At 40.9% G+C, this 25,571-nt stretch overlaps 1 protein-coding gene and 1 pseudogene across 1 annotated transcript; one reads left to right on the top strand and one right to left on the bottom strand.

Moving 5' to 3' along the window:
- Positions 1 to 20,372: 20,372 nt before the first annotated feature.
- Positions 20,373 to 20,914, bottom strand: LOC137758960 (acyl carrier protein, mitochondrial pseudogene; annotated as a pseudogene).
- A 690-nt stretch (positions 20,915 to 21,604) lies between these two features.
- Positions 21,605 to 22,543, top strand: LOC137758959 (olfactory receptor 7D4-like). The gene has a single exon (XM_068534908.1). It carries the CDS (start codon positions 21,605 to 21,607, stop codon positions 22,541 to 22,543), a length of 939 nt encoding a protein of 312 aa, XP_068391009.1.
- The last annotated feature ends 3,028 nt before the right edge of the window (positions 22,544 to 25,571 follow it).

Raw genomic sequence — 25,571 nt, 5'->3', positions numbered from 1 at the left:
ATTAAAAAGTAAAAAATAAAATCAACATTGCAACTTTGGGATAAACACACACTAAAAACCAAAAGCTGGGACTTCCCTTGAGGTGCGGTGGTTAAGAATCTGCCTGCCAATGCAGGGGACACGGGTTCGATCCCTAGTCTGGGAAGATCCCACATGCCACGGAGCAACTAAGCCTGTGAGCCACAACTCCTGAGCCCACACACCACAGCTACTGAAGCCAGCGTGCCCTAGAGCCCGCACGCCACAACTACTAAGCCCACATGCCGCAACTACTGAAGCCTGCACGCTTTAGGGCCTGCGTGCCACAACTACTGAGCCTGTGTGCTGCAACTACTGAAGCCCTCGCACCTAGAGCCCACGCTCCGCAACAAGAGAAGCCACCACATATAAGAAGCCCGCACACCACAACGAAGAGTAGCCCCCACTTGCAGCAACTAGAGAAAGCCCTCACACAGCAACGAAGACCCAACACGGCCAAAATAAAAAATAATAATAATAAAATAATAAATAATAAAATAAAAACGAAAACCAAAAAAACTCACAAATACACATTACTGCCATGAAATAACAGAGTAGTCCTGTCTCACCTGGAGCCAGAGAGGTAAATGGTGTGCCATGTTACCCACCTGGCAAAGAATAATGGGTTCATTTCACAGGTTAGGAAACATAAGCCCTGAGTAATGTGACTCTTCACTTATCAAGGCAATAAAATACATGCATAGGATTACACATGCAGCAACTCTACCTAATGCATACAGATCAGGAAGCTGTCTTAGAGAACAGCATTCTCTGGCCCATTTCAGTTCCTCCTAGATCAACAAGCAGCATGACCACTCCAGCCCAGACCAAAGAAATCTGCATTGTAAAGGCAGAACCTAAAGCTGAGTCTCTGGGGAAAAAAAGCATTAACGAGGACTTATCATGGGACATATGATAGGCTGTCATCCTACAAAGCTGAAGGTGAAATTTGCATAAACACTCTTTTCCTGAACCAAGATCATTTCAGGGCAGCTTAAGAATATAAGTGGATAGGGCCATCTCCATCCCCCTGGAGATATCATTATCTGGAGCCCTGCTTCATATCAATCATAAATCAACAAATATTAATTATCAATCATCCAACATGATAAATTAGTTCTTCCTGTGTAGATGACATATATGAAAGCTACTAAAACAGTGTGCTCTATAACAAGAGTATCAGTAACATCAACTGCCATTTACTGACAACCATCACGTACCAGATGTCTCACAAGGAGTTTGTAAGTCCCTTATATATTTGGAACAACTTCAGTATTTGAATCTACTCTTTCAACTGTAAATTTTGTATGATCTAAACACTAATCAAGGGACTCCCCTGGCGGTTGAGTGGTTGAGACTCCACACTTCCACTGCAGGGGTCAGGGGTTCCATCCCTGGTTGGGGAAATAAGATCCCGCATGCCACGTGGCATGGCCAAAACATATATATAAATAAATACACACTAATCAAGTATAGCTGATAAAAATTTACGGTGCAGTGAACTTTGGACACTATAAATGAAGAAAGTAATGTAAAATATCTCATTTTTAGTAGATTACATGTTTAAGTAATATTTTAGGATATATGGGGTAAAATAAAATATATTCTTATAAATAAGCTAACTTTTTTTCATTTGTTATTGTTGGTACTGAAAATATTTTCACTGTATAATCTATACACTATATTTGGTTTTTTAATTATTATTTTAATTTTATTGAAGTATTCACAATGTTGTGTTAGTTTCAGGTGTACAGCAAAGTGATTCAGTTATATATATACATATATTCATTCTTTTTCAGATTCTTTTCCCATATAGGTTATTACAGAATATTGAGTAGAGTTCCCTGTGCTCTACTGTAGGCCCTGGTTGGTTATCTATTTTATATATATAGTAGTGTGTGTATGTTAATCCCAAGCACCTAATTTACGCCTCACCCTTACACACTATATATGTATTGGACAGCAAGGGCGTAGGCTGCTGTTGCCTATATGAAGAGAAAAAAATGAAGTGTTTTTATTTTTTGGCTGCACCACACAGCATGTGGGATCTCAGTTCCCCAACCAGGGATCAAACTCGTGCCACCTGCATTGGAAGTGCAGAGTCTTAACCACTGGACTGCCAGGGAGGCCCTGAAAAATGAAATATTTTATTCAGTCAACACACTTAAGCTTCCCTTAATAGATGCTGGAGAAGTATGAAGCTTTGGACCTCCTTTTGGGATCTTTTGACAGGCTTATTATTCCTTTATTCTTTTAGTAAATAATTAGGAAGTTATAAATAGTACTGTATAAAGAAAATGTCTAGGCATTATGATTCAACATTCCTACTGGAGAATACAGACAATAATAACTGATGTATCAAGACATCAGTGAGGACTTCCCTGTTGGCGCAGTGGTTAAGAATCTGCCTGCCAATGCAGGGGACACAGGTTCAAGCCCTGGTCTGGGAAGATTCCGCATGCCGCGGAGCAACTAAGCCCATGCTCCACAACTACTGAAGCCCGCGCACCCAGAGCCCGTGCTCAGCAATAAGAGAAGCCACAATGAGAAGTCCGTGCAACGCAACAAAGACCCAATGCAGCCATAAAGAAAGAAAGAAAGAAAAAGACATCAGTGATATGGGAAAACAAGCAGGTAAGAAAATAACACACACACACGTACACACACACACACACAGAGAGAGAGAGAAAGCACATATATTCTGCTGATTCCTAGGCAAAATAATGAAACAAAAGGAAAATAATCATTGGTTCTTCCACATCTGACTCAAAAAAAAAAAAAGAATTTCAAAGCTTTTACAAAAGAATTCAGAATACATGAAAGAACTGAGACGCCCCCATAAGTCTCAGCTGGAAACAAACAGGTCTGCTGCCCTATCATACATTGTTCAACATGTGTCTATTTTATGAATCTTTTCAAACAACTGCCTTTTCATATTATTTATCAGTTCCATTTTCTACCAATTCACTTTTATGTTTATTCATTTCTTCCACAGACGTCCTTCGTATTCCTTTCTCTTCTAACATTTTGTATTTAGGGTTAATTTCTTTTGTTAAATATCAATAACCTTTAATATATCAAACAAAGACCAACAGACCAAATGCTAATGTACAAAATGGTATTCAAATGATGACAAACAATGAAAGTTCCACACATATAAATATCAGTGAAACAAATTCGCCCTCACTAACTCCACAGTACTTATTCTTCAGTTGAGAAGACTAAAACTCAAAACATAATGGTCATAAAAAAATATGTGTTTAGATTCTTAGTATAAATATACTTACTACTAGGGGTCTCAAACTACAGATCCTTGGTCTGAATGAGCCCAAAATGTCTTTAGTCAGGTGGTTTCTAATAGAATGTTGCACTTTACGTATATTTTAATTGGATATAATTAATGTCTAATCAAATACACAGATATTAAGTATTTAGTGGATGAGTTTTAACAACTGCATATACATATGTGATCACCTTTCTATTCAAGATACTGAACAGTTATCTCCCTGAAAAGCTTTCTTGCCCCTTCCAGTCCATTCCTTCACACTCACTCCCAGACAAGCACTTTCTGATTTCACTCAGGTACTAGATACACAATGCAATATATGTGTATTAAGCAGTTTCCACATTATTTTCAAATGTATATACTAGCTGATTTTCCTGTTTAATGAAAAATATGTGTGAAATATATTAAAATCTCGCACTAGAACTGCAGATTTGTCTACTTCTACTCCTGTCATTCAGTGTTTGAGATATTTGCAACAATATTATTGAGGGGATATACATTTTATTTTTTAATTTTTGGAGAAACAGAATCTTTTATACGATGACCTCAGTATTTGCAGCAATGCTTTTTCACAGTGTTGTCTAACATTAAGATCAGCTTTTGCTTGGAGAGTTTTTGTCTGTTTTTTGGTTTTTGCACATCACAGGTAACACTGTGTCTGTTTTGGATGTCAGCGTCTACCAGTACAAAGAATAGCACAGAGTCAGGCCCAATGAAGTCAGTGATTGGTGATTGAAAAACACCAGAGATCCTTCACATCACTCTTCAAGTACATCTACATTATAGCTAAATAACTGTACATAACACAACATATATTTCAGTCTTCAGAAATGTATTTAATTACTCTAAGAATGTATGTGTGGGGTGTTCCCTGGCAGTCCAGTGGTTAGGACTCCATGCTTTCACTGCTGAAGCCAGGGTTCAATCCCTGGTCTGGGAATTAAGATCCTGCAAGCCACAGTGTGGCCCAAAAAACAAAAACAGAAAGAAAAGAAAGAAAGAATGTAAGGGTGGGAGGAACACCATCTTCTTCTGAGCACTCACACCAGCCTCAGCTTATCTGCACACCTTTAACTTGTTTCCCACAGCCTCCTTGCGTGGACACTTAGTGCTCTAGGTCCTGCACTGGCAGTGGCACCCCAATTCCCTCTCTACATCTTCCCACAGTCATGGCTCTTCTGCAGCCCAGAGGGATGCTTCCTCCTTGCCCAGTGACTGCTGACTACTTCTAGCCCTGGCAACCCAGAAAACTTCTTCACCATCTAACAGGCTGCCACACCCCCTTCTCCAGCAAGGTCTGAAGTCCAGTCTTCGGGAGAGAACCCCCCTACAAGTTTGGGCCTTCCCTAGGTACTCTCCATGAACTCTAGGATATGTATTAGAATTCTCTTTACATCTTTATATCACAATTCTCCAGCTTAAGTGTGATTTCTGCCTCCTAATTTCATGCAGACTCATACAGAATTGAGTACAGTGATCCCTGGAGACAAAGCAGTAAAGATAAGATTTGGGATTATGTTTGGTGAAGCCTTCGGACTCGGGCATAGAGCTCAGCACCTTACCAATGGAAAAGGCATTCACAGAATTACAATGGTCAAGCTATCCCCTATGGTGATTACGGTATTCACCTTGGGAGACTAGGCGAATGCTACACTTAATGGTACAACAATAACGATGATTATAATGGATGTGATGAGTGATGGATTCTTTTGAGTATAGCTGCCCAGAAAATGACAAGGTCAGATCTGCTACCTTGGAGGTCAAGTCAAATTCTGAGACCAGAGAGATTCCATGACAGGTTAAAAACTCTCTTCATGTGGTAACACAGGAAAGATATTGCTAAAAATCATATGTAAAGTTCAATTATTCAACACAGTTAAAGTCAGTCTCACATACTTTTCCATGTGAAAATGAGGGTACTGATCAGAGAACAATGAGACAGGAAACTTGGCACGGGGACATCTACATGGACCCAGATGAAACTCACAATCCTGACCCCCCCAAGACACTCTGAGCCTCCCTTATCAGGGAAGTAGCTAGTCCTTGGGCTTCTGAGGAGGCTCGCCTTCCTCTGCTTGATAATCTCACTTGGAGCAGATACCTTGGAAGGAATGCTCATTCTCAAGACCCACCACAATTACCTGCTGTTGTCTCTGGACTCACAACTAGTGCAGAATCCAAATGGACAGGTATGCACCATAAGCCAGGAGAAAATCGCTTACATACAAAAGAAATCCACTCAGCAAATATGTATCAGAAGAGACCAGGGAACATGTGTAGGAATGGATTCTAAGGTTGTTAGACCAAGAAGATTGGAATATAATCTAAACAAGCCAACTGACTGACATGGTGTGCTTGTTAGTCTGGACTTAATATATTAGCTCATGGACTTGGAGATGGTTCTAACAGCTTGCTTTGTTGAATGACTGAAATTTGGACTCAGTGGTGACCTACATTTAATAAGGCTGATTTCAGTCACCAATACAGGAATTATATTAGAGGGCTGACTTCACCAGGCTTAAGTCTAGAATTCTACAGAGGCTCCAGGCCCTCTCTGAGTTCAGACCCTCTGATAGCTGGCTTAATGAAGTATGTGACCATGTGTGTAGAAACTTTTTGTGGCCTCTAGGAGTCAAAGGTAGCCTCAAGCTGGCACCAGCAAGCTGTTCTACAGCTGTAAGGAAATGAATTTTTCAAGTTACCCAAGTGACTGTAGAACAAGTATCTTCCCTGGTTAAGCTCTCGTTAAGTTTCCCTAATTAAGCATGATGAAAAAGCAACTCAACAAATGCTTTCACTGCAGTGTGGAGAGATATCCTGAGAAGAGTACCTGCCTAAGTTATATCTGTACTCCTGACCCAAAGAAACTGTGAGATAATAAATGTGTGTTGTTTTAAGGCTCAAAATTTGTTTTAACATGTTAGGCAGCAATGGATAACTAATACATACACCTTCCCTAATGAGGTCTGCATCAAAGGGCCATGCTCTTTTTCTTTTCCACTATGGTTTATTACAGGATATTGAATATAGTTCCCTGTGCTATGCAGTAGGACCTTGTTGTTTATCTGTTCTATATATAATAGTTTGCATCTGCTAATCCCAAACTCCCAATCCATCCCTCCCCTACCCACTCTCCCTCTTGGTAACCACAAGTCTGTTCTCTATGTCTGTGAGTCTCTTTCTGTTTCATAAATAAATTCATTTGTGTCATATTATAGATTCCACATATAAGTGATATCATATGGTATCTGTCTTTCTGACTTATTTCACTTAGTATGATAACCTCTAGGTCTATCCATGTTGTTGCAAATGGCACTGTTTCATTCTTTTTTATGGCTGAGTAAAAAAGATATATATATAAATATATATAGATATCTATATCTATCTATATATAGATATAGATATATATGTATATCACATCTTATTTAACCATTCATCTGTCAATGGACATTTAGGTTGCTTCCATGTCTTGGCTATTGTAAATAGTGTTACTATGAACATAGGGGGTGCATGTATCTTTTCAAATTATAGTTTTGTCCAGATATATGTCCAGGACTGGGAATGCCAGATCACACAGTAACTCTATTTTTAGTTTTTTGAGGAACCTCCCTACCTGTTCTCCATAGTGGCTGCACCAATTTACCCTCCCACCAACAGTGTAGGAGGGTTCCCTTTTCTCCATATCCTCTTCAGCATTTGTTATTTGTAGACTTTTTAATGATGGCCATTCTGGCTTGTTTGAGGTGGTACCTCATTGTAGTTTTGATCTGCATTTCTCTAATAATTAGCGATGTTGAGCATCTTTTCATGTCCCTATTAGGGCCATGCTCTCTTTTATGTCTGGCTTCTTTCACTCAACATTATGTTTGTGAAGTTTATCCACACTGTAGCATCTACCTTTGATTTATTTATTCCTTCCATTTGCTTCAGAGTTTTCCAATGGTATAAGCATACCACAATTTGTCCATTCTTCTGTTAATCCACGTTTGAATAGTTTCCAACTTAGGATTCTTTCAGATAACACTGGAATGAAAAGTTTTTACTTTTATCGTGATACACATGTGCAGGCATATGTGCAAATTTTAAATTGTTTTCCAATGAACTCCCCAACCAACAGTATATGCACATCCTCACCAACTTTATCTTCAGAACCTTCATCAATTACTTCACTATGTCACAGCTACTTCACTGGGACCAAGAAGTGGCAAATACACAAAGTAATATGGAAATTGCCACATCACATGGACACTTCAGTGCTTTGTGGCAACCCACATTGCCAGGGGAATCGTCTCATCATTTACCTATGGAGTGATCCTAGTCCCCTAATACATCAGTGTCTATAAGGAGTCAAACAGGACTGGTTACTCTGGATGAACCTTTAGGGAATCGGAGGCCTCCTTTGAGTAGGAAAAGGTATCTCAAAACCACCATATGTTTATGTAGATAAGCATTTGCTCAGATTATAATAACAAAGTGAATTTTCATGGAGAAGTTATTTTTCAGTGCTCAGCCACTGATTCTGATTAAACTGTTGAATGAATTTGTTGTTCATAAAATTAAAACACATTCATATTTTCTCTTGATTCACAGCATTTAAAAAGATACTACTTGTTTTTCCTGTCAGTTCTACATTGAAGATTAGATTCCTCCCTCAGCATTTTTCCCAAGCAAGTAAAATGCCTCCACTGTCAAATCTGGGAGTAACCCTTCATGCACTCCCCTCTGTCACCCTAGAAATGTAATCAAGCAAATACAGAACACTTTCCCTACCTCCTACTCCCCTCACGTCCAACATGGATAACTCCTACGCCTTGTCTTCTTATGACTTAAATATCACTCTTTTCTTAACCTTCAACTACTCCCACATAAAGACAGAGAAAATAATATGGTCCTCTACTTTAGCTCCAGAACCCTAATACATTTTAATGATACATTTATTTTCTTGGATAGATGGTTGCCTCTTCTAATAGTTTACAAGTTCCCTAAGAACAGCCCTGGGTTGAATGTTTTCACTAAGTGCTAATCAAGCATGCATTAATTGGGGGGTATATCCTCTAGGAAATAAACAGATGAAGGAAATGCCCAGATTCTTTTACTTTCTCTTTCTAGAAAACTCCCAAATTACTTCATCATTTTCTTTCCGTAACAACTGTGACATCTGTATTACCATGATTGTGTTTTAAAACTTACGCAACATAAGATTCTATCTTGTCTCCATGCCTTCACTCTCATCTTTCCAAAAGTCCTTTCCCAAAGTAGGAGTTATTGGGTTCTATTTCAGTTGTAAATGATGTCAAATCACTTTCCTGCTTAAAATGTTTCAGAAGTTTCCTTGGCCTTTGAATATTATCCAGAGTACCTCATTCCCGGTCCTGTCCCTGCTCTCCACTCTAACTCCCCCCACTCTCCCTTCTTCTTCTGCCAAACCTCTTTCTCAGTTTAAAAAATAAAAACAATAAGCTCCCAACTATGTAGTATCTTGCTCATGAAGTGCCCGTCACCTGTAATTTTCTCCACAATCTGCAAATCCTCACCCTAGTTCAATGACCTGACTATGTAAATCCTACTCATGCTTTATTTCACAATTTAAATATCAGTCCCTCCCACTACATAGTACCACCTCCTGGTAAGACACTCTATGTCCATATTACAAAACTGCCAGTTTTCATTTTCAATCTGAATTCCTAGACAGACATAGTAAGCCCCATGGTGGCAGTACTATGTCTCTTTTGATGGCCATTGTTTTCCTGTCCCTGGCACACAGGAATTCAATGACCATTTGTGGACGGCCAGACAATCTGCCATTCCCCATACAAATGTTCCAGTACAGTACGCACAAAAAGTGGAACATAAATACAGAATTACAACATAAAAATCAAATCAGGCTCACACAAAATATCTGGGCACAATATAATAGAAACCAAAACACTGTACTTCTGGAAAAGTTTTTATGTTATTTTTACTCAAGATGAAAGTGGATAGGATATTCTTTTTGAAAACAAACGCCTAGAGGTTAAAAGCAAAAAACTTTCCTTATGTTTCTCCATAATAAATTCTAGTCATGCTTTTTAAAGTTGATCAGCAACAGAAAAATGGCAAAAGACCTATGGAAGGGAATTTATAATACCCAGCAAAAGTATATTTTCCCTTTGACCTACAAAAATAACCTGAGAAGCTCACCCTGAAAATACACCCCTACAAATGTGAAACAAGATATACACAAGTTTACTCACTGCAAGTTATTAACAGATGCTAAGTCAATTGTTAGAAAGGTTGCTGAGGAACAAGATATTCTGTGCATCAATGTATCATCCCACAATATTTCTTCCTCAAACAGAAAACTCTATATTTAAAACGGACTGCTCTAGTGATCACTACCTTCAGCAAGTAATCAAACTTAGCATCACAAATCAAAGGATGGCATACATTTATATCTTCCTGACAGAATGCAATTTGATGGACACATCACCCTCAACATATCCTGAACTTATCTTGAAGCCTCTACACCGGGAGTTGGCACCCTTTGGTCACAGGCCTGTTTTTGTAAATAAAGTTTCTCTGGAACACAGCTATGCCCATGGCAGCTCACCCAGTACAAAGGCAAAGCTGAGTAATTCCACACCTATCTGGACCTTTTCAGACAAAAGGTTTGCGAACCTCTGCTCTGGATCCAATTGCCATTTCACAGGAAGTACTGATACATGACATGGAGGAAACATTTAAACACAGCCTGAAAATAAAATGTGAACTATCAAAATGTGTGACTTTCTAAAAGACTGGGTGTGACTCTTCAGAAAGTCAATACATTGGACAAACAATATGAACTGATCTAGTATAAAAAAGACTAAAAGACAAAAACAGTCACAACATATAAACTTTGACTGGGTCTTAGATCCAAAAACAACCAAAATAATATTTTGGAACAACACGAAAAAGTTTAGTTTTTACGCAGAGTAGACAATAGATGACGTTATTATCTTTAATTTTTCGTGGGCAAAATAGTATTGTGGCCTTACTAGGACAACATTCCTATCTTTAAAAGATGCATTACCAGGACTTCCCTGGTGGCACAGTGGTTAAGAATCCGCCTGCTAATGCAGGGGACACAGGTTCGAGCCCTGGTCCGGGAAGATCCCACATGCCACAGAGTAACTAAGCCCGTACGCCACAACTACTGAGCCCACGTGCCACAACTACTGAAGCCTGCGCGCCTAGAGCCCGTGCTCCACAACAAGAGAAGCCACCGCAATGAGAAGCCCGTGCACCACGACGAAGAGTAGCCCCCACTCGCAGCAACTAGAGAAAGCCCATGCGCAGCAACGAAGACCCAACGCAGCCAAAAATAAATTAAATAAATAAATATAGTGATGGAATTAAAAAATAATTTTAAAAAAGATGCATTACCAAATATTTAAAGCTCAAGTATAATGTATGCAATTTATTTTCAACTTACTGACTTTCAAACAGTTCACTATACAATGCATTTATTTATTTGAGAGAGCAAACATGCAAAATGCTAAATAAAAATAAGTGAATCTGGGACTTCCCTAGTGGCACAGTGGTTAAGAATCTGCCGGCCAACGCAGGGGACACGGTTTCGAGCCCTGGTCTGGGAAGATCCCACATGCCGCGGAATAACTGAGCCCACGCGCCACAACTACTGAAGCCTGCATGCCTAAAGCCTGTGCACCGCAATGAGAAGGCCGCGCACCTCAAGGAAGAAAAGCCCCCACTCGCCACAACTAGAGAAAGCCCGCACGCAGCAAAGAAGACACAACGCAGCCAAAGAAAAAAAGTGAATCTACTATAGTGAACATTCATTGTGCTAGATGTTCAGATTTTCTTTAGCCTAAAGAATTTATGGGGAAAAAAAAAAAAACTGCAGTGGGGACACATGTACTCCAAACATCCTGTTAATGGTAATCTCAATTATTCTAGAACCAGTGTCATAAATCCTCCCATCTTATTCTCCTGAGGACCCGGTTTTAACTGTGCACGTGTACCGACCTAAGTTCAGATGACAAGATGGCTAAGATCCTTGCTTTTCTTTAGATGAAAAGACTTGTGGTCTACATACATATATATTAATATACAGAAATTAGCACACCATGGATACCCAAGAAAGCATCTCATCTTTCTACCTGTATGTACTGTTCAAAAATAAAGAACATGCAAAGATGAAAACAAATTCTCAAATGAAACTTTGCATAAGGGGAGGCACTTTTCTTTTCTTTGCATAAGAAAAGAGTAGCCCCCACTCACTGCAACTAGAGAAAGCCCGTGTGCAGCAAGGAAGACCCAACGCAGCCATAAAGAAATATATAAATAAACAAATAAAATTAAAAAACAAAAATAGAAAAGAGGAGGCCCTGTGAGCCAATTTCCCTTGCCAGCCAAAGAATGTTGCTCACCATCTGGTTCTACTAAGATTGACTCAGTGCCACCACAGTGGCTGACCTTCGCACATCCTGAAAGGAATTCAGATGTGTTCTGAATGAGGCACTCTGTGCTCTGGGAAAACTGGCAGATCATGCCTTCAGATAGTTAGATATTTTCAGAAGAAAATTTTATGAACCCCAATTCTTGCATTCTCCTATACTTAGAAACACACTAAAATCATTAACTAAAGTATCTGTTCCTCCTGACTAGCAGGAACCTTGCACCACGATGCTTGATTATGTGAAATAAAATCCTTATTTATGGCAAGACAAGGAAAATTTAGCCATAAAAAACTCTTCTATGCCCTTTGGCCTCCGCTCTCCCCCCACTGTGTATTGTGTACCCACATTATGCATTGACCAAACCTCCCCCATCCACAGGAATACCTGCTCAACCATAAACAGCAACATTCTCCTAGCATCAAGACAACTTAAAAGGTAACAACCTTTCTTAAGCTTGTAAAGGGTCACATGACCCACCACGATGGCGCTTCAATCTGGATTATGTAAACTGTCAATAATGCACCAATGAGGGACTTACCTGGCGCTCCAGTGATTAAGACTCTGCGCTTCAAGCGCAGGGAACGTGGGTTCCATCCCTGGGAACTAAGATCCTGCATGCTGCGAGGCGCGGCGGGGAAAAAAGTCATTTAATGTAAAGCCCTTTGTCTCAAAAAACTTATATAAACTGAGTCTTGACTTCTAAAAGGCGAAACACTGCTTAGACCGTTCTGAGATGCTCTTCCAGGGTTATAATCCTCAAATTTGGCTTGAATAATATTTTCCAATTCTTTCTTAGATCGACTGATTAATTTTTCATGGACAATACCCTTCTCCAAAACCACATATATACTAACATCCCCCCTTACCTCTCCAGAACCATTTCTCAGAGCCATCTCAGAGGCTGACTCCTGGGCAACAGTCCTCAGTAACACACTCAATAAACTCAACTCACAACTCTTGCATTTTCAAGTGGACACCCTCATACTCACACGACCACGGCAGGATCACTACCTTCATGACAACCAGAAGGCGCAGGGGCCTGAGCAACCCGGCTGGAACAGCGGATATTCATGTCCTCATGGACTAAAGTCACAGGCTTCCGAACAGGGAAGCACGTGCAAGACAAAACCCGTAGACGCCCCTGGCCGCACCTACGACATCGCTGAAGGCGGGGGCTCAGGTCTGGGCGAACGTGGGAGGAGGGGCCAGGTCTGCCTAAGGAGACCGCTCTGAAAGCCCGAGCCAAACCTGTCCTTTAACGCGCTCCGTACATTCCAGAGCACTCCCTTAACGCGGGCCTCACCAAGGACACGCTGCAACTCACGACGACCAAAGCGACGCCCTCCTCGAGGCGCGCAACCGCGGGACAGAAGACTGCCGCGCACCAGTGACGCACTTCCGCTGCCTACCTCGGTCGTGGTGGGGCGGGGCTCTGAGGTTGGGGCTGTCAGCCAAGTTCAACCATTGCAGGAGGAAGCTTGTTGCTTCTCCCCACGTTGCGGTAGAGGGGCCTGGGGTCGATTCGGGGTCGGGGCCTGGCGCATAAACAGGCCCAGCGGACAAAGTTGAGGCTGGACCTAGGCCTGTGGGCGGGGCTACGGCCAGAGGGCGGGGTCCACAACCGGAAGTGGTGTTGGAGGCGGTGCAAGGCCCAGCGCCAGGATTAGAGGTTAGAAGAAGAGGATGGGGCTGCGTACTCACCGCTCAGGATGCTCCTCAAAGGCTTTTCTACCTGCTTGTCCTCAACTTCCTGTAGCCCTTAGAATGATCCTTACATATTGATAAGCCTGACAGTCCATGAGATGGTCTATCTCCTCCGTTCAGTCCTGTATTTAACCTTTATTTCCCTTTTTTTTTTTTAATTTTGATTCCGTTATTGATGGCTAGTGCTAAATCCCACCAAACCCTTCTGAGGTACATCATGATATGTGTCTCAGAACTTTCCGCTCAGTAGATGAAGAGACATCAGCCCATGCTTTCTATGAGCCAGAGGTGGTCCAAGAGAGATTAGCATCCCTATATTTCTGAGTTGCACACTTCTGAATACACAGCAGATTCCCTCAGATATCCCATAGTGTGGTATCACAGAAGCTTCAGGGCAAGAAGCAGAAGGTACTTGGCATGGGCGTGTGGGAAGATGCTGTCCAACTGGAGCTGGGCAAAGCTTGTCACTGCTTCCATTGAAATAATTAACAGCAGACATGGCTCAAGTAAAAGATGAGGCAAGAGGATTTTGCATTGGTGCCTGTATTAGTTTTCTGGGGCTGCCGTAACAAAATACCAGACTGGGTGACTTTAACAATAGAAATTTATTTTCTCACAATCCTGGAGGCTGGAAGTTCAATATTAAGGTCCCAGCAATGCTAGTTTCCTCTGAGGCCTGTCTCCTTGTGTAACCAAAAGTAGGGTCTGGCTGCTCACTGCTCAAAAGCCAGTAGACAGGCAAGGTTGGTGGACAGGAAAGTTTGCTTTACTTTGGATTCCAGCCACTGGGGTGGAGGGCAGATGCCTGTCCAAAGGCCGACTCCCCCCCCCCCACTGACAATCAGGGGGCAAGAGCTTTTATAGACGAAGGGAGGCGGCTACATGCAGAAACAGTACAGTCAGCTCTGACAGTCTTCTTGAAATTGGTCATGTGATAATATAATCAGAGTCATCTTGATTGTTTTAAGTACAGTTAACTTCAGTTCCAGGGTCGGTTTGCTCCCATTTCCTTGATGGCAATTCTCAGAATCGTGGCAGCTTATGTCATGGCTGCAGTCTGGTCATCATGTAGTTAACTTCTTCCACTTGGTGTGGGGGTCAGTATGTACAAGACAGCTCACAGGATATGACTCAGAATATTATCTATAGCCCTTGAGGAGGAACTAAAAGTACTTGACTCTGCTTAATGACTAAACTATTATTATTTAATAATAATAAACAGTCTCCTTTAACTGTTTTCCTTTGTTTCTGCATTTTCTCACTTCTCTGATTAAACTTATTCTTTGGCTAAAGTTTTTCCACAGACAAAAGGGGGACATAGACCATAGGGTCCTGCTCCGTTTCACTTGGATTGCAGATGGCCACCCTCATGCTGACTCTGCACATGGTTATCCCTCTGTGCAGGTTGCCCTGGTCTCTCTGTGTGTTCTGATCTCCACTTCTTAGAAGGACACCAGGGTGACTGAATTAAGGTTCCCCTAAAGACCGCATGTTAAATTAATTACCTCTTTAAAGGCACTTTCTCCAAATACAGTCACATTCTAAGGCACTGGTAATTAGGACATCAACTTAGGAATTTTGAGTGAACACAATTCAGTCCATAATAGTACCCAAATAGGACTTCCCTGGTGGCACAGTGGTTAAGAACCCGCCTGCCAATGCAGGGGACATGGTTTTGAGCCCTGGTCCAGGAGGATTCCACATGCCGCAGAGCAACTAAGCCCGTGTGCCACAACTACTGAGCCTGTGTGCCACAACTACTGAAGCCCGCACACCTAGAGCCCATGCTCCGCAACAAGAGAAGCCACCGCAATGAGAAGCATAGCCCCCGCTCACCACAACTAGAGAAAAGCCTGCACACAACAACGAAGACCCAATGCAGTCAAAAATAAATTAATTAAATAAATTAATTTTTAAAATAAAAATAAATAAAACATAAATTAAACAAAATTCTTTTAAAAAAATAGTACCCAAATATGTGTAATATACCCTTATGTATCTATTCCCTCTTCTTAATCATGTGAGAAACATGCTTAAGAAGAGGAACCTGATGCTTCTTGACTATAGTTTTGTTTTCTTTTATATTCCATTATTTACACTACTATTAGATCTGGAACATTTCCTTAAAGAGAAAAATTACCTAAAATTTACATGTCATTAAAAGACATATGGAAAACAAGACATTCTGTAATTAACAGATGAATTATATCCATTATTCAAATTTCTGATAGTTACAAATGTTCAGTTTGTGTAGGTGATGTTTAGTACCAGGCAAAGACTAGGAAAGAGAAAAATTGAAACATTTTTGTCCTCCCAAGTTCATTTCTTTTTTTTTTTCTATTTTTTTCCTTGTTTTCCCCCAGAAGCTGGAACTAGTTTATTTCTAATTCTAGTAATAACAATGGTGTGATCGGCTGATTTGTGCCTTTAAATACTTATTAGCTGTTATATTGTAGGTACTAGTATGAAGTTTTGTACAAAATGAAGGCCCAAATTTCATAGAGCGTACATTCTGTTGGGAGAAGGAAAATAAAATAACATATAAACAAATGGTAAAACTAGATTTTGAGATAAGAGCCAATAAAAAAAGTAAAGACTAATTAGGAAAACTATTTTAACATAATGGAAATAATACTTAACCATCTAGCACAATTCCACATGTGCATCTGTTCACATCATCTATGGTATTACCTCTCCAATACAACTTGTTTGGAGAAGAAAAAAAATGTTAGTTTGACCTTGGAAAGGATCAGTTTAATGTGTCTGAGAAACACCCCACTAATAACTTCCACTTGGCAGTGGCATGTGTTAACAGGTCTAGTGTTCTGCCGTAATGGCAGTAGTAGTAGAGAGAATTGGATTTTTATAGCGAAACAGGTCAGAAAGACAAGATTATACTTGGCTGAGCCTTACTCATGATGCTTCAGTTCTTGGTTTGGCCTTCACATCCTAAGGAAAGTTCTTCCCAGCACCTGACCCCCATGCATCAAAGATAAGCACCCATGGGACACATTGCATGTTGTTACAGATTACAATCCAAACAGCCAATGGGATGGACTGTAGCCAATCCAGTGCTGTGTTGCCCACTTCTCCCCTCAGAAGTAAAGGCCTTTTTTTCCAAGCATATGGAGTGCAGCCATTTGACTGCCCTGAGCCTTCTCTTTGAGAAGTGCCCTCAGCTAAAGGAAGCTGCCTCACCCAAGGTCACACCACTCAGATCTTTTGCTGTGGGAGCATAACTGATCACCATCTGTATCCACCACTGTGTTTGCCCTGAGGTTGCTCCTGCTTCCAGCCACTGACTGAGCTCAGTTGCATACCACTGCCCACTGCCAGGGTCATACAATGACATTGATCACCAGGGTCAATTACCCCTGCCTGGAGGGTGACTCCTGTTATTGACATGAAGAACCTGAAATATCAGGCAGTAGTATAGCTTGAAGTTCAAAGGGACTTTTCCCATGTCTCTGGAAGTGCTCTTTTTAGGTGTCAAGGCCTCCAAATCTGCAGAGGCCAGAAGTGTGGAGACCTGGAGCACAAACACCCCCATAGCAACTGGGAGTGATGTTACAAGGGTTCACTTCTGCTTCCAACCCTTGATTTCTGCAACCATGTCCTATAAACTGAAGATACAGCACATTATGATCGTCGTTGGTTTAGAGTGTATAATGCATCCTATGAATTTTGTGCCCAGAAATTCCTGTGTATTCAAATGCCTGCACTAAATATCATCATTCAATTTGAAATTAAGTGTGTTCCCATAACTTCCATCGAATCTTAGGTTTAACCCTCCCATATTAGATACTTCCTTTAGGCTGAAAGAGATTTTATCTCTGTCCTCCCCTTCCTTCACAAACTTTACAGGTCATTTATTTTTGCCACATGTGTTTCCTCAATACTCACTCTTCAACCCAATCTACCTGGATAATTACTGCCCCTTCTCCTCCATTTAGAGGTAATAAACAGAGCCCTCCCTAATACCTACAAAGGCTTCCATGTTGGCTTCTTGTAGAAATTAAACATTCCTTAGGGGATATCTTGTCACGTGTAAGTCAAACCAAAGAAAGAATTTCTCCTTGGAGAATATACGTGCTTCCCCCACTGTTGCCTACCTGTACACAAGGTTGGCTGAAAATTTTCCATTCTCTTATCTTTGTACCTCAAGGGACTTGAGATGTTGGGAGAGAGAAGAATCACTAGAACAATTTATTTAATGAGGAGCTCTGAGAGTTCAACCATTGAGATGATAATAACATGTCCCTGTTGTCCCTTTCCTATAATTCTCTGCTCCCAGCCTCAGTGAAAACCCACATGGGTTTCCTCTGGACAGACTGCCGAAAACAGAGAGCTCCACTGATGACCATCAGAGACCATGTCCCAGTAAAGTCTGGTGGAGTAAGAAGGAAAACAGGAGTGAAGGTGGGTACTGGGCTTTACCTCTAGAATAGTGAGACTGGGACAGTCCCATAGTTATTTAGTCTATGATGGGAAGTCTGTAGTTTTCAGATACTTTAGTTTCTACTGAACCCCGTCCTGTTTCTTTCTCTCATTTTTTTGGAATCTAGACCCTCTCTCCAGTGAGTTATTTTCCAGAGATTCTCCACCTCTTCTCTGATCTTTCCCACAATTCTAGGGTCCTCTTAGATTTCCTGTGTCCAATCACTTATTCATTAACTACTCACTGGAGATTTGTTATGCATGAGGTATTGTGTATTTTGTTCCTCATGTGATTGGATTTTTCTTTTAGATTCCCTGACTATTTCTGCTGGCAAATTAGAGCTCCTGACAGGACCCGATATCTCTGTATTGATGTTGTTGTTGTTTCACCTTATCCACCTTGTTGTGTCCACAATATCATCTACGAACGATGTAATTATTACTGACGTTTGGTACTCAGGCTTATTTCATTTGCTCATTTTACCATTCTGTTTAAATCGTTAAGAGAATATCACGTGATTGAATTTGGAGTAGACTGCTTTGTCTTCTTCATGAATTTAATGCAAATATTTAGTGCTTTAATGTAGAATAGCCTTTTGGCTGCAGTTTTTAAATACCTATTCTTTACTGGGTTAAGAAATTGTCCTTAGCTTCCTTATTTAGCAAGGGGCTCTGTCCTGGCTGCTAACCACAGTAATGGCTGTTGTTACATTTTCTCAAAAGCATTTTCTACTGTAATTATGGTTATGATTCCTCTTCACTGGCCTATTTTTGAGATGAATTATGTTAGCAAACATCCTATATCTAACCAGATATCCATTCCTAGAGTAGGAATTACTTGTTCATGATATGTTATTCTTTTAAACTATATATGAATGCAATTTAATTTTACTATTCTTTGTGTCTATATTCAGGCATATGATGGGCTTAGAGGGTTCTGTTTTTGTGTTACAGTTGACACTTTTGGTCTCATTCTTTATTACATATCTAACATTTGCATGTTTTGAGCACCTACTATGTTCCAGGCACCATGTAAGTCCCTGGAAAGACAATGATGAGCACAAATGGTCATGATCTCTGACCCACAAATAAATATAAAATTACCGACATGAGAGGCACATCAAGAATAGTACAGGATGTTCGACTTGTGGGCCTCACGCTCTGTCCTCCTATCCTCATTCTGTTCTCCATCTCACTGGCCTCTCACATCCCTTGTATTACCAAGCTCACCAACCCCAGGGCTACCGTGAATTCTGTTCTCTCAGCCCAAAATGCTTGCCCTTTCCCTATTTTCTCTGATTAACAATTACCCACCCTTCCTCTCATAGTTCAATATTCTTATTTCAGAGAGGATTTTTCTATCCACCGTCCCAGACTAAATTGGTCCCCAGTTACTTTTTTCTCTTGATTAAATGCATTCTCAGCAGCTGCTCACCTGAACCTACTCACTCCCCCTCCTGAGAGTGTACTATCGCTTAATAAATCCTGCTTTGCTTATGTAAAAAAAATATTAATTGCATTCTGTAGGCATAATAATGCTGAGCTTTTTTCTATCATGGAGAATGTAAACATTTATAATTATCTTAAATTTGCCTTTCATTTTTTAAAGAATGATTTGTTAGATTTTTTTATAGAAGCTTTGAGTATTTTAAATCAGATCTACTAGTCTTTTTTTTTTTTGTTTACACTTCACTGTGCTGATTTTTAATACAAAACACTCTGACACTTCCATTGCATTTTATTTTATGGTTTTGGGATTTTCTTTACCCTTCTTATGTGTGTAGTCCACACGGATTTCCATCTTCTTGGCAGAATGCACCTGGCAGGCTGTATCTGAAAGAGGAAGTCATAGGGATCATCATTAACTAGAAGTGCTGCATTGCAGTCCAAAGAGGTAACAGACTGGTTACCCCTGTTTAAGGGGAATAATGATTAATGATAGTCACACAAGACAGATTTGTTGTTTTGTTAAGAAGCTCACATTTATCAAATGTCTGCTGTATGTCACAAGAACCACACTAGAAAAATTACATGCACCATCTCATTTAATTCACTCATCAGTCTTACAATGCTGGGAATATTTATTACTCCCATTGTAGAGGTGAGGTATCTGCAGCTAAGAGAGATTAGGTCACACAGACCTTAAGGTGGTGGACCAAAATTCTCTTCTAGGAATTCTGAGTCAAGATCCCATTATCTGAATGGCATCTTTTTATCATACTTTGGGAGAGTTATGTATCAAAAATAACTGTCATAAAATTAATAGATTAGTAATAATAATAGCTATCATTTACTGGGATCCTACTGTGCACAAAGGCATTTTAAGTTCTCACAAAGAAGGTTATAGCAGTAACTACACTTTGTTGCTGTTGTTGTTTTTGGTTTTATAGATTTATTTTCAAAGGGCAAAAACACTTAAGACAATTTAAATACAAGTCTAAACAGAATTACTCTGTCAAAGTCAGCAATGATGCAGAAATGCGTTCTCACTTCCAGACACTTCCCAGCAACTTCTGAGTCTTCTCTCAGTGAAGAAAAGGGGTCTGATTTTTTATTCATATACATCCTTCTTATCTGCAATGTAATCTACAATTTCTTGTGGGCACTTTAACTTCTCTGCATCTATATCAGGAACTTCAAACCCAAATTCGTCTTCCATGGCCATGATAATCTCCACTTGGTCCAAACTGTCTAAGCCCAGGTCTTTCATAACATGGGAATTTACTGAGAGCTGTTCTGGGTCAGTCTTGTCATAGAGTTTCAAGACGTAAAGAACATGGTCCTGGATTCCCTCTAATGTCAAAAGGGGAGAGTCACTATACTGGCGGCACAGCTGTGTAACTCCACCTGGAACCTGCGCGAGCACCGAGCACCGAGGCCGGCTGCGGAGCCCCAGGCCTCGTCCGGGCCCCCACGGGGAACAGGGTGTGCTGCGCGGCCGGGCTGCGGCCAGCGTGGGGAGCCCGGGCAGCGGCACGAAGGCCGCCGGCAGTCGGCGGACACAGGTGCAAAGGACACGAGCCGCCATGGCTACGCCGACCCAGGATGCACTGCTACATTTAAAAAATAATAATAAGGCACTTGAGAGAGAACTATCACAACAACACGGAGCATCAGATCATAGAATTAAGTTTGTCTGAGTTGGGCATCCCCGTCTAAATAACTATTATTGAACTATTTGAAAGAAGGAAATATGGAGATCAAAAAGAAAAGATATTAAATGTCTTCATTCATTATGCAAGTGTCATATCATAAAAGAAATCAGTTAATGTCCATAGCTTCATACAGAATTAGAACCAGTGAGTAAACAACAAGGTCCTACTGCATACCACGGGAACTATATTCAATATCCCGAGATAAATAATGGAAAAGAATATAAAAAAGAATGTATATATGTGTATAACTGATTCACTTTACTGAACAGCAGAAATTAACACAACATTGTATATCAACTATACTTCAGTAACAAAAAAATTGGAACCAGTGACTAGGAGATAATAAAATTTTTTCTGCTAAGTTTTAAAACAGCTAAATATATACATTTAAAATGGAAATGGTCTACCATTTGGCTGAGTGAATCACTGTCACTGGAAGGACTAATAGAGGGTGAAGGATATCGACCTAAAGGTGGAATCGTAAGTGATGACTAGCTGAGGTGCCGTTTGGCTGTTCACTGAACGTTGCTTTTGCCTCCTTCCCCAGCAGACGCACCATCCACATGGGAGCAGGAAACCACACGGGAGTATCACAGCTCCTCCTCCTGGGCCTCTCGGACGACCCTGAGCTGCAGCCCCTCCTCTTTGGACTGTTCCTGTCCATGTACCTGGTCACTGTGCTGGGGAATCTGCTCATCATCCTGGCCGTCAGCTCGGACTCCCACCTCCACACCCCCATGTACTTCTTCCTCGCCAACCTCTCCTTTGTTGACATCTGTTTCGTCTCCACCACCGTCCCAAGCATGCTAGTGAACATCCAGACACAGAGCAAAGGCATCTCCTACATAGGGTGCCTCACTCAGGTGTATTTTTTTATGATTTTTGCTGTAATGGATAGTTTTCTCCTGACTGTGATGGCCTATGACCGGTTTGTGGCCATCTGCCATCCCCTGCACTACATGGTCATCATAAACCCCCGCTTCTGTGGCCTCCTGGTTCTGATGTGTTGGTTCATCACTTTCTGGGTTCCCCTGCTTCATATTCTACTGCTGAGGCGGCTGACCTTCTGTACTGACACTGAAATTCCACATTTCTTCTGTGAACTGGCTCAGATTCTCAAGGTGGCCTGCTCTGACACCCTCATCAATAACATCTTCTTGTTTGTGGCCACTGCCCTGCTGGGTGTGTTTCCCCTCACTGGAATCCTCTTCTCTTACTCTCGAATTGTCTTCTCTTTAATGAGAATCTCCTCTGCAGCGGGAAAATATAAAGCATTTTCCACCTGTGGGTCTCACCTCTCTGTGGTTTCCTTGTTCTACGGGACAGGCGTGTGGATCTATCTCACTTCTGCTGTGACCCATTCTCCCCAGAGAAGCTCCATTGCCTCAGTCATGTACACCGTGCTCACCCCCATGCTGAACCCCTTCATCTACAGCCTGAGGAACAAGGATGTGAAGGGGGCCCTGGGAAGGCTCCTCGGTTTAGGTACCACTTGTCTGTGAGGGGCCACTGGCCTCAGAACTAAGTGGACACTGTGGGCAGCAAAAACAAATTTTGTGAATTTATATCTCCTGATTTTCTTTTCCCTTAAAAGACATCCTTCATTTCTTCCATTCTCAAAGCACCTATGACTTGGCTTTTATTTGTGTTTGTATTAGTTTCTCCTCAACACCCTCCTCAGTAATTCCTTTTGACTTTCCCTTCCTGTTTGCAGCCCATACATTTCCATCTTGGGCTGGGTTTCTTACAGCCATTCCATTTCCAACATTAGATTTGAAACACTTATACCACATATGGCATGGTTTCCCCAAAATTATCCTCTCAAATGTTCATGTTCTTCACGTTAATTTGTCTGTGTGTTTGCTTTTCTCTGGAAGAAGTGGAATGAAAATCATACAACAGTCATAACCAAAGTGCTTCACATAAAAAGGCTGTTCTTGTTCTGTGTATGTTTTATGTTATCTTGACAAAATTGTCAAAAGGTGTTTTCTCTCATTTATCTCATTTTTCAAACAGATTGGGAATGGAATGGAGTCTACCCTGAAAACCTAACACTATGCCCACATTCCTAACTTTGCTATCCAACATTTTCCTGAAAACTGTGAGTAGATTTTCAGCTTCAAGAGTGGGAATCTAGTTTTGAAAGTTAGTTTTTTCACATGATTCATAGAAGTATATAGCATAGAATAATTATGAGATATTGCTTCATTCTTTGCCTTCTTCCTTCCTCCCTCCCTCCCCCTCCCTCCCTTCCTTTCCTCTTTCTTTTGTTTTGCTGGACCTTTATTTGCTATCATTGCAGTTTTAAGATACACCCCAATATCCTAAAACATCTAATAATGAATGCAATAGAATAAAAATTGTTTTCTCTTGTGGCTTATTTGGGGGGAAGACACTCTTTGGAGGTGCCAGCAGGAGTGGTAGTTACACACTTGTGGAATGTATTCAGAACTTAGTCCACTTTTTGAGAAGAATATTGATAGAATTGAGTCTGCAGCAAAGGGTGGAGTGGTAGAAGCTGTCAGCATTTCTCCAACATTCCCTGGGATCCCTTCACCATCCCCACTGCACAGCAGCCTGACTGCCACTGTCAGCACCAGGTGGAACCTACTTTTCCCAACGCGTGACAGCAGACCTGATGGAGAATTATGCCCCACGAGGGACAGTTCTTGATGGATAGGTGTGGGGTATACCGTCTTCTTCACCCCTTACCTGGGATCATTCTAAGTTTGGATTTTGTGCCATTTTCCAGAATTTCCCTACAGGATGAAAACTCTGCTCACTCGTGTGCAAGCTAACTTAAGATGAGCTTTATTGGATGTGTTTTCTGCCCTGTATCACTTCCCTTTTCTCTAACCTATGTTCCATGGTCCTTGCTCCCTCCAATAATGTGCTTCCACATAAATCCTTGATTCGGCACCTGCTTCTGAGGAACCAAAGCTGAGACACGTGATGAAGACTATGAAGAATATCCAAACAACACCATGAATGGAACTAAGGACTGTGGGGGCAAAAACGACAAAAACAAACACAAAACAAATACTGGGTATATAGTAAGATCTTCAAATTACTGGAAAATCGTAATTTATTAGTAAGGAAAAACATATTCAGTGGGGCTTTAATTGAATTTGATTCCACTGAGTTTAATCCACAGTGGGGTTTTTAAAATTTAATTTATTTTTTTCTGCAGCAGGTTCTCATTAGTTATCTATTTTATGCATATTAGTGTATATATGTCAATCCCAATCTCCCAATTCATCCCACCACCACCACCCCGCTTTCCCCCCTTGGGAAAAAGATATTCAGTGTGGCTTTAATTCAATTTGATTCCACTAAGTTTAATCCATAGTGTTTTTATTGCCTACTTCATACGAAAAAAACTGGGGACCAAAGAGGTAAACATGTTGCAATTCAGAGTGGTAACCATAATAATATTGGTGTGTAATAATGCATGCTGAAAACAAAGGTAGAACTTTTCAATTCACCTTGAGTGAGTCCAGAATAAAACTTTTTAAAATTTACTTAATAGCTTTATTGAGGGATAATTTATATATCATGAAATTCAGCCATTGAAAGCATAAGGGCGATAGTTTTGGTAAATTTTTACTTATGCAATCATCACCACAATCCAGTTTTAGAACATTCCTATCACCCTAGAAAGTTCCCCTGTGCCCATTTGCAGGTAATATTAACTGCCACCTCAGTCCTAGGCAACCACTTATTTGCTTCTGTCTCTATAAGCCTTTTCTAGCTATTTTATATAAATGGAATCATACAATAGATGATCTTTTGTATCTGGCTTCTTTCACTTAGCAGAATGATTTTTCATAGTTATCCATGTGAAAAACACACATCAGTATTTTGTTCCTTATAATTGTAGAATAGTATTCAAATGTATGGCTGTGCCACATTTTGTTTATCCACGGATATTTGGATATTTCCAGTTGGTCAGTAAACGTGTTCAGACACACACACCCTTCACTGATGCACTGTATTCATCCTGTGGTGACTCTTGGCACTCTGGGTCAGAGGGTGGGTCTGGAGGCCATGTGATGACTACTCAGGACACCGGAGTCCGAGGCTAAATCTGCACCCAGGGCTCCGGAGCACCTGGCCTCACACCTGTATGCAGACAATTATTGCAAATATTTTGGGTATTGGAAACTATCCTTTCAACTGTAATTTTTTGAGATCTAAACACAAATCAGTTACATCTGATGAATATATAGTATCCAGTGAATTTTGAATACTCCATATGAAGGATTTAAATAGCTCCACTACCACTTACTATGTTGAAATGTTTTGGATATCTTGGGTTAAATAAAATTTATTAAAAATGATCTCAGGGGCTTCCCTGGTGGCGCAGTGGTTAAGAACCCACCTGCCAATGTAGGGAACACGGGTTCGAGCCCTGGTCCGGGAAGATCCCACATGCCACGGAGCAACTAAGCCCGTGCGCCACAACTACTGAGACTGCGCTCTAGAGCCCGCAAGCCACAACTACTGAGCCCACGTGCCACAACTACTGAA

Source organism: Eschrichtius robustus, chromosome 2 (assembly GCF_028021215.1).
Source record: "Eschrichtius robustus isolate mEscRob2 chromosome 2, mEscRob2.pri, whole genome shotgun sequence".
In the NCBI taxonomy this organism is placed as follows: Eukaryota; Metazoa; Chordata; class Mammalia; order Artiodactyla; family Eschrichtiidae; genus Eschrichtius; species Eschrichtius robustus.
This window is presented reverse-complemented; position numbering and strand designations above follow the sequence as displayed.

What these genes read in the sequence shown, in the direction of transcription:
- LOC137758959 (XM_068534908.1), top strand. Translation starts at nt 21,605, where the DNA reads ATGGGAGCAGGAAACCACACGGGAGTATCACAGCTCCTCCTCCTGGGC.